The sequence below is a fragment of the Lycium ferocissimum genome, chromosome 3, assembly GCF_029784015.1.
Source record: "Lycium ferocissimum isolate CSIRO_LF1 chromosome 3, AGI_CSIRO_Lferr_CH_V1, whole genome shotgun sequence".
NCBI classification, from domain to species: Eukaryota; Viridiplantae; Streptophyta; class Magnoliopsida; order Solanales; family Solanaceae; genus Lycium; species Lycium ferocissimum.
This window is the reverse complement of record NC_081344.1, coordinates 57,879,576-57,893,107: the sequence shown is the minus strand read 5'-3', so window position 1 is coordinate 57,893,107 and position 13,532 is coordinate 57,879,576. Positions and strand designations below refer to the sequence as shown.

The 13,532-nt window shown below is 37.1% G+C and overlaps 2 protein-coding genes across 2 annotated transcripts; both read right to left on the bottom strand.

Annotated features, from left to right (window-relative positions):
• Window positions 1–5,020: 5,020 nt before the first annotated feature.
• Window positions 5,021–7,829, bottom strand: LOC132050309 (cyclin-dependent kinases regulatory subunit 1). Its single transcript, XM_059441508.1, has 3 exons — window positions 7,524–7,829; window positions 7,365–7,425; window positions 5,021–5,480 (listed from the first exon to the last, which is right to left on the bottom strand). Exons 1-3 carry the CDS (start codon window positions 7,574–7,576, stop codon window positions 5,352–5,354), a joined length of 243 nt encoding a protein of 80 aa, XP_059297491.1. The 5' UTR covers window positions 7,577–7,829; the 3' UTR covers window positions 5,021–5,351.
• Window positions 7,830–10,747: 2,918 nt separating this feature from the next.
• On the bottom strand, window positions 10,748–11,623 carry LOC132051140 (uncharacterized protein At1g08160-like). The gene has a single exon (XM_059442411.1). It carries the CDS (start codon window positions 11,519–11,521, stop codon window positions 10,934–10,936), a length of 588 nt encoding a protein of 195 aa, XP_059298394.1. The 5' UTR covers window positions 11,522–11,623; the 3' UTR covers window positions 10,748–10,933.
• Between the last annotated feature and the right edge of the window lie 1,909 nt (window positions 11,624–13,532).

The following is a 13,532-nucleotide window of genomic DNA, read 5'->3' as shown; positions in this document are numbered from 1 at the left end:
CACAGCAGCCCAATCTTCCAGTATGGCGGCAGCAGCATCCTCTCTCGTTGGAATCTCTCCATATAGTTGCGGATTGTCTCACCATTCCTATGCTTTACAGCAAAGATATCCTCTTTGTGCATTTCGATCCTTCGAGCCCCCGCATGAGCTTGTACGAACGTATCTGCAAGAGCAGCAAAAGAGTCACTAGAATTTTTAGGCAAGATATTATACCAGGAAACCATTCCTTTAACGAGTGTGTGTTGGAATGTTTTCAGCATGACTGATTCGATCTCGTGCTGCTTGAGGTCGTGTCCAGTGATGGCCGCTTCGAAGATCGTTATGTTCTCCTCCGGATCGGTGGTTCCTTCATATTTAGGAATATCTGGCATTTTAAATTTCTTTAGGATGAGCACGGGAGCCGTGCTTGGTTTGCACGGAATCTTTCCATACTTCATCGCTCCCGCCCCTTTTAGGACAGGGGGAGCCCCAGTATTTGGCTCATCTGGTCATGGTCCTCTTTTTCTAACTAGGAAATCCTTTCCAATTATGCATTCTGTTTGACTAGTTCCGGCTGCATCTGTTCCGTGTCCACCTCCGGAGTCCCTGGCGCCTTAATGACCTCCGGGATATCCATAGGGCATTCAACCGGTGCTCCCCTGGCCATGCTGTTCATGAGCTTCTCCATGCATTTCATCATAGCGTTGTTTGATTCCAGAACTGCTGCTAGTGTTACCTTTGATTGGGGGTCTTCCATTTTATACATTCCTTCTACTTTAGGGTGAGGGCGCCTTTTCCTTTTTCTGGAAAAACATCCTCGAGAAAGCCTCTCCATGCTTTCCGCCGACTGGTCAGGGTGGTCTTTCTTTGCTGGGGCTTCATTATAGGTTTCCTCCAGGGGTGGCGTTATCTCCTCCTGCCCTACTAGCATTTCCACTTCCGGGTTGATTTCCCTGACCAAGATTTATTGGTTCCTCGGCTGTGAGCCTTGTGGGTCCCTCGTTCCTGCTGAAATAGTGCTTCCTAACGTGCTGCTAGCTGTTTCAATCATGATCAAGCGTGTTTTTTCTCTTTTCTTTTTTTCAAACAGAACGACTCCAGGCCTGAGTAGGCCTTTTAAGGTTTTCTGCTTTAGGTTAGGACGACACTACCACTGTCTATCCCCACATACGGCGCCAAACTATTTTTCGATGAAATCATCTTCAACCAAAAAAATCAGTGCGATTTGTTTTCTAAGGGTTTGAAGACAAGTATTGGGACGTCTCTAACCCTGAGAACTCCTTTTACGAGTCTGGTTCGGAGTCATTTAGATTGTGATATAGTTTATTGAATAATTAGAAATAATATAATATGATTAAAATAGATAAAATGATCTGAAAGTTATGATTCCAAATACATGGCCCGTTCTCTTCAAAATAGATTAATGTTTACAAGAGTATATGTTTATAAGAATGTGTGTGGGAAAGAGAAGAAGATGCCTTTCTTTTCCCCTCAGTTCCCTTATATAAGCCAAAACAAGACTTTTCTAACCCTAACATTCGGGTGATGTGACGTGACTGTGGCTCAACGTGCACTTCTGCTACGACACACTGATCGAGGTCTGCGGACATGACCCGAGCTGGTGGGAGTGGAGGACAGCTGTGTAGATACCTTGAATTCTCCGAGTTCCCAGTTGCGGAGGCTGGCCCGAATATGCGTTTTGTCCATTGCACCTTCCTTCTTCCCTAAGCTAGGTCTACCTAAGCCACTCCTCCACTTTTCATAGTTCCCTAGGTGCAGTTGACGTGACCTTTTCCTCCTCCCCTATGTATATACTTGCGATAACACTCTGACTGATGACTGCTGACGTGACAAGAGTTGGTGAGAATGGGAACTAGCTGGACAACCCCTATGGCCGAAATAGGTTCCCGGGTCCGGACACACTTTTACCCCCATACACTATTAAGCACTGAAACGAGATTGTTCTTACAGATGAAGGGACTCATGAATCAGAGATTAAAGAAAAATTCATCTTTCAACTTTTAGGTATGGAACCAAAGTAGTTGATATGCAAATGTTCATAGAAAACTTTGGCACTTTTTGTAGCGTTTACCCATTATTAAATAGTTTGATTGTGATACATTTGCATCAAAGTTTTTCCTGTTAATGTAACTGCTAACCAGAGGATTTCACATCAGTTCATGCCACAAGATTTGACTTCAGCTTTTTTAAGTCATATTCATAACTAAATCTTTTATCAGGTTATTTGCAATGTAGATTAAAAAGAGATGTCCTGCGGTCAATGTTAATATTTCTGCTAATAGACTGATATACTCCACCTATAAAGGCCAATTTTATTTTTTCATTTTTCTTTCTTTTTATTTCTAAGAGCATATTGGATTTGATCCCTTCTATCTCCTCTTAAGTCTTACCAAAAAGTAGGTTCAAGTAAAACTTTTTATGTAGTATGTGCTAAGGTGAGGTGAGGTATTGCAGTCAGCTGCTTCCTGGAATGCAATGAGATGAGAAATGTACAGTGACTAAATTTTTTTTTTTTTTAAAAGGAGAAGGACGGCATTTTTATATTTGTTAGCATTAGCAGCCAAATACAGGTGAATATGAGAAGCAAATGTCTAATATGTGAGGATTATGAGTTGATAAAAATTTTTTTTTTTTTTTTTGGTTTCTTTGTGCTTAGTTAGGAGTTGAAGGAGGAAGTTCAGTTGTTAAACAATATGTACCCTCTTAGTTTTGCCCAACCAATTTTACTGTCTAAAGTAATTGCACAGTTTTCCCTTCAAATGGACTGGTCTTTAATTTTTGCCCTACAAAATCGAACTTATGTCTAGCGGGGCATAAGTTCCTTAAGGGCACAGGCATAACTTGTGGATATTATGCTGCGTAACTTATATCCCTCTAGGCACAAGTTCGATTTTGAAGGCAAAAATTAAAGACTAGCCCATTTGAAGGGCAAAACTTGAAGACCAGCACAAAATAGGGACTGAAGTGCAAATGACCCGTTTTGGGGAAGGGGGTATGCTGCTAAGATACTGATTTTGGATAAATCCAGATGACTTTAGTTTGATAGAAAGGATAATGGCATAATTTCATTCCTTCTTTAAGTTATTAGCCTTTTCACTTTTCAAAAGAGGGATGCCTTCTCTACATGATGTAATACTCTGAATTACTGCTAACAGGAAGCCGTTATGAAAATGAAACTGAGATAACACATTGTTTCGTATGTGGTTTGTCTTCAAAGGTTGCAAGATATGACTAAGTATTTGTTTCACTTTGTGAAGTTTCAGTCCATAATGAGAAGCCAATAACAAATGGCAGCGGATTATGTTTCATGTTTAACTTGTGGCCTTGAGCTATGGGATTGTTTAAAGTGTTTGCCAACTTTCTTAAATGAATATGCACACACTAGATGCATTTTATAGATATTCTTATAAGAGGATATCTGTAAAATCCTTAAGCTTCTTTTCCTCTCTGTTGTTATGATCATCAAAATTCATTTGTAATGAAACTCACTAGAATACGGAACAGTTTACTGATCAACCTTATCTCATTTGGATGATATATCAACTCTTGAAGTAGAAAGAGAAGAAATTAGAATATTGTAAAGAGAAGAAATTAGAATATTGTGGTTCTTCGTTTCTAAACAAATTCCATCTCCATAGATATAGTCATTTCCTGACTACAGGCAGAAAACAAGAAGGAAATTAAGAAGTTCAGCTAGACAAACAAAGGGGGGTGACATTTAGATTTGTGCACTCATGCTTTCAAACTTTTTGTGGGTAACAAGTAGTAATTTTTTGTGGATCTTTTCTTGTCTTATTCGATTACTCTTCCCATTTCTTTTTACTTCTTCCTTATACTAAGAATAAATTTTTCTTCATAAATAGTCGAGATATACAAAAGGATCTAGTACGTACAGAGATCTTGTAAATAGTCAAGATATACAAGTTCTCTCAGACGCCATTGCGTTATTAAAAACAAAAGCTAAATTAGTAATTATCTATGGTAATTCTTACAATTATGCATTTTACTCTGATTTGCACCAAAATGATAATATATTGTATTGTACAAGTGTATAACCATCTCATTTAAAAGTTTAAACTGTTAATGAGACAATATATGTAAAGTCCCATAAGTTTTGGACGTTATTAATTCACGCCAATTGAAATTTAATAGCATGTTCAAAGTGATCCCAGGACGTACCCAAGCCACATGAGAGAGGTATTATCATGGAAATACATTATATATCTATGAGATTGATTAAAAATTGTAGAGTGATCAAACGGAAGCTAAAAACCAAAATTGAAAATGTTAATGAACATCGAAAATAATACACGGCCTTATTTCAAACAAGTAATCTCCTAATACATAAAGAATTTGGCCCATGGTTCCTTGAAGAAAGTGAACTGATGCGGCATATCCAAGAGGAAGTGTCATGGTGTATGTTATTTACTAATGGCATAGTATTGATTGACGAGACACAACTTTATTAAGTTGAACCAATAAAAAAGGATGAACAAACAAGGGTTCTTTTTCCCTAACATCTCAAAAATCTTTTACATCAGAACTCACTCCCTGTATCCCTTTACCTTGAACTTACTCAAGGCACAGATTGATCTTAAAGACATAAAACTGTAAGGGGTCGTTTGATTAGTGAAAAAAGGATAACAAATTCCGGGATAAAATGCGAGATTATTTTATCACACCTTTGGGTATGAGTATAAGTTAGTCCCGAGATTATTTTATCCTACCACTTGTACTAAAATGATGGGATTAGCTATCTCATATAAAAGGTGGATAGCCAATTCCATAGGATATCCTTGTCTATCCCATCTTGCATACCAAACAACCCGTAAGATTTGAGCATTCTCCCAGCCTAATGAACGTCCAGATCCCAGCCCTGGTTCACAGGAGGATAGCAAAAGAAAGCAACTATAGTTTCCCTATAATCTCTTCACCTCCATATACTTTATTGACATAAATCCCATAAAAAACATATAGATACATCAATTAAAACACCAGAATATTCTTTTGCACAAGAAAATAGGACTAAGCACAAGACACCAACAAGTGATAGTGATTTCTGTGCTACTTTATCATGTACAGGCATCAGAATCCAGATTAAAAAAGACATTGTTTTTCTTGAGCTAAGCTCATCAAGCAGACGAACTTACAACACCAAAATATGCCAATATAACAAACTGCAAAAGAACTACAAGTGTTGATCGAGACATTAGCTAGACATCCAAGCAACAGCAACATAAAACTGTCAACTAATAAAGAGCAAAGCATTACCGGGTTTAGCATACTAGAAGCAGATATTTAGCTAGACATTTATATAAGATACGTTGAAAAGAAACAAGTAACATGTATCTTCATTGGTTCTCTTGTTGCTGCTGATAGTTGAGTGGCCTCCTGAAGAGCATGATGTGTGGCTCGGGTCGATGAACAGCATAGTGAACCCATCCTCGACTCTGTTGAACTCCAATTGCCCGCCACTCATTCTAACAGTTCAAAGGTATAACATCATGATTAGCATACAAAGACAATCCTAAACAATCGTACAAGATCATGAATAATACAAAATGTTAGCACGCCAATAAAATCCTAAACAAATTATGGAGTTCTTAAAAGCATTACTCCCTCCGTCCCAATTTATGTGAAGGTGTTTGACTGGACACGGAGTTCTAGAATGAATGGAAGACCTTTGAAACTTGTGGTCAAAAGTAAGTTATAGATATTTGTGTGGCTATTAGATCATATCATTAAAGGTAAAATTGAAAGTTTAAAGATAAAGTATTACTAAATATAGAAATGTATCATTCTTTTATAAAGTATTACTAAATATAAAAATGTATCATTCTTTTTTAGACTGTCTTAAAAGGTTAGAATGCCACACAAATTGGGACAGAGGGAGTAATTAAAACCAAAGATCCCCTTACTACAGCAAACGAAAGAAAAAATATGCCTGATTGTGAAACTATTCGGCAGTTTGCCATGTGAATCCTCAATATTCATTATGTTCAATTTGAATTGTTATTTCACTACTAAAGAACTCGTCCTTTATAGAAACTAGAGAATCTCTATTATCACACTCATCACTACACTAATGATACAAATATCTAATTTAAATAAGAAAGATTGTTGACAATACCGGACCTAATGCTAGGTGTCCAACACTACTAAAACTTTTTATCCCAATTGATTGGCATCACCTGTGCTAATTTTGCTTCCCTTGTGTCCTGTGTTATTTTCCTGTATTCTTAATCGAAATTATAAGTAGAATCTATAATACTCCCTCCGTTTCAATTTATATGAACCCATTTGACTGGGCACGACATTTAAGAAAGAGGGAAGACTTTTGAAACTTGTGGTTCAAAATAAGCCTTGAAAATTTGTGTGGCTATAAATCATTCATAAAGTGAATTTGTTTCCAAATTAAGAAAGAGGTCATTCATTTTGGCACGGACTAAAAAGGAAATAGGTTCAAACAAATTGAAACAGAGGGAGTAGTTAGACAGATATTAAACAAGCAACGCTAAAATTCCAAGCTCACAGACTGCACTATGTGTCCTTAAAGAATTTAATAGCCTCACTGTTGCCCAAAGTTTCAGATTAATTCCTTACAGGATAGGACGGAATGAACTGTTATGTAATAGTGGGACTTCAAATTATAGAACTTCAGGCGAACTAAAAGAATGGTGCAATTCACACTTGACACTTACTTTTATTTTCGAAAACAATGCAGGAAAATAAGGGAAGAAGAATTCGAATTTTAATGTTTCAGTACGTAAAATCTAAAGAAAGGCCTCTAAATTTATAGCCAACAAAGAGGTGAACCTAGTGGTTTTTCGGTAAAATGGCGGTGTCTTTATGAGAAAAGGCAGTGTCTTCTCAAAAAAAGGCGCGAAAAATAAAACCTCCATTAACACCAAAAACCCAACATCCTGCTCTTGTTAAATCCCACAGATTTTGAGAAATTCAATAACCCCCATTAATGACCGAAATGATTTATGTAGCACATGAAAAAATTAAAGTATCTCCAATGAAAAACCCATACTGCTGTATCATTCATTCTCTATTAATCTTCCTAAATTTCACAGTATCCCGAATAGTACTCTCAGGGGTCGTTTGGTTGGGGAACAAGCGATTGTTATCCACCCTCCCACAGGGATAAAAACAACACTACAATTCCGGGATTGCTAATCCTGTAATTAGTTATACCGTGAATTTATCCCAACCAAACGTGAGATAAACTCAACTCAAATTTAATTCCGGGACTAATTCTCTCTTATCCCTCGTAACAAACGAGCCCTTACAGCTTAGCTCATTAACTATGCGAAATCAAATAATAAATATAAAATTGAAAGCAAAATGTAAAGACTCACTTCAGACAACAGACGGTTCTTTGGCAGCAATTTCGCTACTTCAGGAGGAAGAACTACATGCCTGCAAATCAAAAACCCAACAAAAGAAAATAAGAAAAAATAAAGGGAGTCAAAATACAAAATATAAAAATAAAATGACCAAATAAAAGATATACTTACCTATACTCGTAGGTATCATCGAAGTACTTATCAGAGTACTGGATCTGACCCATTTCTCACTGAGAAAAATGAAACAGAAGAACAAGTTTAAGAGATTAGTGATCAAAAAAATCCGGAAATTAGCCAAAACCCCTAATTGTTTAGAAAGGGAACAAGTTAATTATATAGTGAGTAAGTGAGTGAGCTGGAAATAAACAAAAAGGTTAATTCCACTTTAAATAAAATAAATTTAAATTTCAAAATCCCAACTTTTCCCCCTCTACCGTTTAAAATAGGGTGTAGTTTGGAAACAAAGAAGATGATAAAAATGGTCTCTTATGTTTAAAGGTAGGTTCAAATTAGTTCTTTAAGTATGAATTGAACAGTTTTGGTCCTTACAATTTGCTAAAACTTAACACTTTTAGTCTTCGTCTTTAATTATGAATTGAACAGTTTTGGTCCTTACAATTTGCTAAAACTTAACTCTTTTAGTCTTCGTCTAATATTTAACAATTTTTTTTTTTTTTTTAGATTTGATGAAAATAGTGAAAAGAAAAAGTTTAACCATAAATACCTAGAAAGTCCCATCAAATTCTAAAATATGCCAAAACAAAAATTGCGGATAGACACTAAAAAGAATAGCAAAAATTACACCACAAAAAAATACATTAGACTCTAGAAATAAATTAAAACTTATACATCTAAATGTGAGTTCCCGCTAATTTATTTTTTGTTTTTCATAATTTCCTTCAAATCTAACAAACAAAGTCCGTCAAACATTTGATGGAGAAAAGTGTTAACTTTTGCAAAAAAAGGATTTTTTTTGGTTTCCCACCCGGTGTCCGGTACCCGCATTGGAGCCCGACTATATTCGGATTCACACAGCGTAGGGCCCCATTCGGGGGGAAGCGCTCCTTAACAAGAATTTTTTTCATACTCGGTGCTCAAACCCGAAAGCTCTGGTTAAGGGAGGAGCAGCCCCATCCGCTGCACCACATCCTTTGCAAATAAAGGATTAAAACTGGTACATACATACTTAAGGGACTATCTTGAACCTATCCTCAAACAGAAGGATCATTTTTATCATTTTATCTGTGAAAACACAATAAGTCAATATAACATTTTATCCTACCGGTCTGTTAAAAAAAAACATTACTGGTCGTGGTTGTATTGAAGAAAAGATAAAGAAATTCCTTGAACTAAGCTAGCGTTTGGCCATAGATTCCCAAAAACAAATTTGAAAAACTTGATATGGATGAAGTTTTTCAAGTTTTGAAAATGTGTTTGGCCATAATTTTTCAAAACATATTTTACTTTTTGTTTTGGAAAATATGAAACATTATTTATACCCATAAGTTACAAAAACTATCAATAATACCCAACCATACAAAACATACATACTTGCTAATCTCAAATTATGCAGAACATGATATTTGAATAATAACTGCTAATAACACACTTATTAGCTACGATAATTCAAATTACAATACAAAGATCTATTTTTATCTTCGCAGCAATTTTCTACAGTCAGAGCAATTTTCCCTGGGGTTTCTTCTTTTACTGTTTGGGCATAACTTAGCTCATTTACTTTATAAAAGAGATTGTTTTAATTGTGAAAACATGTTAGATACATATTCAATAGAGGAACAAGTAGATAGAATTAGTTGAGTCATAAATGGATGGGGCTTTTGTATAAAATACAAAAGTTGGGGGCAGTTTTGAAAAGTTTTGAAAAGGCCAAAACATAGATCTTAGCCCATAAATATGTTTGAGCCATAATGTGAGATTTGAAGATCTGTTTTCAAAATCTGCCAAAATTTTATGGCCAAACAATTCAAAATATGCTCCCAAATCTATGGCCAAACGGGAACTAAAACAACAACAACAACATGCCACTACAAGAAATGTGAGTTTTTCTAACGACAATTAGTAGCGACTTATTTAGTCGCCACAAAAGATGATTCAGTTGCGACTACAGGATGTTGCCACAAAAGTTGATAGTTTTGTGGTGACCCGTGTAATCGCAACAGAACATAATATATTTTTTGGCGACTAAATCCTTGTCGCCACAAATAGTTCCAATAAAATCTGGCTGAAAAGGTGGTGCTTTGTGGCAACCTTTCAGTCGCTGCTATTATTTTGTTTATATTATGATTTTGTGTGTAGGTTCAATGTTTTACTACTGATAGTTTTAAAGATGCTGATTTTTTGGTCCACTATTAGTACTAAATAGATTCCTATAATGCTTTCATATATAAGTGTCACGACCCATTTTAGGATCGCGCGGGCACCTACCTTTCCCACCTCGGTAGGCGAACCCTCACACAATCGTAACTCCTTTCCAATAATAAAACAGGATTCATTCAATAATAAGTCATAAACATAATCAAAAGCGGAACTAATTCTTTTTATAAATGAGCGGAAAATTACAAAAGTGGCTTATACATAACAACCTTCCCAAAACCTGGTCTAGACTAGTATAAGAGCAACTAAGCTTCGAAGTACAATATTCGAGTAGATAAATAAAACTCAACCTCCATCTAGGGATGAAGATGATGGAGGTCTTCAAGATAAGCACCGCGCATCTTCCAGAAACTCTCGAATCAAGCTATCAACCTGTAAGACTCTACACCCCGAATGGGATGTAGCAAGAGTAATATCAGTACAACACTAGTACTGTTAAGCATCATAGGCCGACAATAGTTAGATCACGCATGCAAATAAAAAAATGGAAAGATAAGCATGCTCATAGACAGATACAAGTCAACAAGTCTAAGTAGTACAATCAATTACTAAATGATCTCTCAAATATTTCACAAATCCAAACATAATCCAATAATCACCCAATAACTCAAATATCACCGAAGATCAATATCAATCCAAATGACAATAAGAACATATATAATGTGTATGCAAATGGAATGCAATGCAATGATACACACATGCTCCGGGGGGACGATGTCCACCTCTCAACAGTCATGACCATGGGGGACCGCTAAGTCCATGTACCGTCATTCCGTATCACACAGCCTAGAATGACTCCTCCATCCAATATCATAGCTAACCACTCCGTATCACACAGCATAGAGATGGCTACGCAAATATAGTAATGTCGAATGAATCATACTTACCTCTGTCATCACCATATTCCAATATCAAGATCAAGACAGATATATCATGGATGTGAGAAAGTATGTCATGAAATGAGAATATCATAAATAACATATGGATTTCAGTCAATTCAAAGCTCAATAATAGCCTATATTAAGTGAAAAGAATTTCAAAACCACACATTCAAATTAAAATTTCCAAGGAAAAATAAAAAGGATTACAATACTTCATCAAAAAAGAAAAATTAGGAAATAGAATAAGAAAAGAAAAAAGAACAAACAATTCGCATCATACAACAAATTCAAAAAAAAAAAAAAAACTTATAAATCCAAGTCACAAGGGTAGGTCTGAGAATTCTTGGTTGAAGAAACAGGCACACTAGGGCTACACGATAACTTCAGCTTCCTATGACTTGATTTCCAAATTCCCACTTTGAACCTTATCTTAGCTCTAACTTTAACCTCCACCTGCACGGCTCCCGAGGTCCTCTCCGTCTTCAGATCGCGTGCAACGTCGCCGTATAGCGCCACGTCTTTAGCCGAAAGGAAAAGGTCCAAATATGTCACGTTACGACGAGGCTGAAAGAACGTTTCCGCGTTGTTGAAAGCAATTTGTTGGGAGTTGTAGAAAAGCTTCACTTCAATGACGTCGTAATAGATGGAAACTCTGCTGTTTGGATTGTACGCTTTTAACGTGAAGTTGAAGTCTCCATACAAATGGTCATTTTTGGTCATGTTGTAGTTATGGAGTGAAGCATTTTCGATTGAGTAAATGGGTCGTCGTGGCTTCACTGCTAGCCAAATTACAAGTATTGTTATACCAACAATGACAATTAGGGTTAAGAGTATGAGGGCTATGCATTTTACCGGGCTTAATCGCCGCGGCATGGGGGGAATGGGAGTGGCCATTATATTATGATGGTGGAATGAAGAAGTTGCTGGCAATGGTCAAAATTCAGATCAACTATATATTATATACAGAAGAATAATAGGAGAATGTTTGTTTTGAGAAGCTAATGTACCTTTTTCTAGCTTTTTTCTTGGTCCATTAAAGAAGTTAAAGGTCACGGAAGATAGCGATGTTGTTTTGTTCTTTTCCAAAAAGCTTTTTGGTTTCTTGAATGGAACTCAAGAGATCTCAAGAGTTGTCAATTTCCAATATAATGATCCAACGAATATGTTGTTCTTTTACTTTTTTCTGGAATAACTTTAGTTATGCTATTGAAATATGGAATTTTAACTTATATGCACTGCGCGCGGGTGGGAAGGATATGCATCATAATACCTGCATTAAATCCTCAAAAATACACTATTTGGTTATTTATTTTTGCCTGAATAAATATTTGTTTTACCCCGAAATTGGATAATAAGTTGGATTTGTAAATGAGGTAAAGGATAAGTGGCACTTTAATCTATTCTTTGATGAACAAAAGATATACGTGTATATTTTGCTTATAAACGGCTTAAGTAGTGAATGAGTTGATATGCTAATGGTTGGGTAAAGATGTTGGGGTTTATATATTTGAGCTAAGATTTTACTATATATTCCGTGCAATGTTGAATGAAATGATTCAATAAATTATTTAAGCTGTAAACCGGACCAAAATCTGAAGAAATTAAAGCGAGAGAAAATTTTAATATATATCTTCTAATACAAAGTTCTTGGATCTGAAAGGCCAACCCTGAAAAATAATGAAATGCCCCTATTTATAGTTTTCCTCTATGGGCCTTCTATATATCATGGAGCCCTTTTAGGATAAAGAAAACCTAATATGGATAAGGTTAGGTCGTACGGTCTGACACCCGTACGACTGTCAGACGCAGGTGGCAACAAGATTTCCACACGTGGCGGGCGAATAACTGATTATCCGGACCAACGGCCACGATCAGAATGGACATGAAGAAACCGGGCTAACGGCCACAATCGATTCCGCTATGTTTGAACCGGCAAACGGCCACGATCGACTCGGCCATGGAGGGACCAGGACCAGCTACTACGGTTGAACCGGACACGACGACTTTAATCAAAACTTCTTCAGATCAAGCGCTATTGTTTGCCTTCTTTCCTTTATCGCCCCCGGTTTGCACCGGACAAACGTTAACCGGTTTTTACCGTATACAGATAGTCCCCACACTTTCCGGGCCGAGGTCATACCGGAGTAACGGGAAGTGGATGAGTCACGAAACCGGTGATCCCGTTGGCTCGTTCTTATCTTCTCGTTTTGGCGGGAACAGTTGTCACCTCTTTCTGCCGTTTGCCACGTGTCGCACCCCGAAAGGCCAAGCTCTGCAACCGCCGTTACGCACGTCCTTTCAAATCACGTCTTCATTAATTATGGGACACGTGGCGTTCGGCGATTGGTCGGGATTTGTAACCGCCCAAACCCCATGCCTATATAAGGCCTTCGACGTTCTTCCTTCTTCACTTTTACTTCATCTTCACCATTTCACCACATTTTCTCTACTTCTTCACTTCTGTTCTTCACTATCTTCCTTTCCATCGTCGATTCCATCATTTCAACACTCATATTTGCTGCTTAAATCTGCTTGCAAAGAACTCGTTCCACTCAAGTGTTGCTTCCCTGATTGAAGCGTTACTCATCCCTTCATTTTGCTTCATTTACTTTACTTCGCTGTTTCCATATTCTTACCTTCTTCCCTTTATCAAAAATTTTTTAACCTCTTTCTCACCCATCACGAATGTCTGCCAACACCGAATCTACCTCCCAGGATATTCCCTCGGTTTCCTCCCAAGGAGCCGAACCGGTATCTCAGCCGAAGGGGAAAAATGTGGCCGAGCCTACGGCTTTAGATATAGTGCCTATCAAGCCCAACTTCAATAAAGAATTTGAAGCCGAGAAGCCTTCCCTGGTTGCAGATAGAGGGTATAACGTAAGGCGATACCCCTCTTCCATCACCG

Excerpts from the sequence above, each read along its gene's own strand:
- LOC132050309 (XM_059441508.1), bottom strand. The coding sequence starts at position 7,576 with ATGGGTCAGATCCAGTACTCTGATAAGTACTTCGATGATACCTACGAG. Across the intron at positions 7,426-7,523 it reads GATGATACCTACGAGTATAG|GCATGTAGTTCTTCCTCCTG; the intron begins GTAAGTATATCT and ends TTTGATTTGCAG. Across the intron at positions 5,481-7,364 it reads AGAACCGTCTGTTGTCTGAA|AATGAGTGGCGGGCAATTGG; the intron begins GTGAGTCTTTAC and ends TTGAACTGTTAG.
- LOC132051140 (XM_059442411.1), bottom strand. The coding sequence starts at position 11,521 with ATGGCCACTCCCATTCCCCCCATGCCGCGGCGATTAAGCCCGGTAAAA.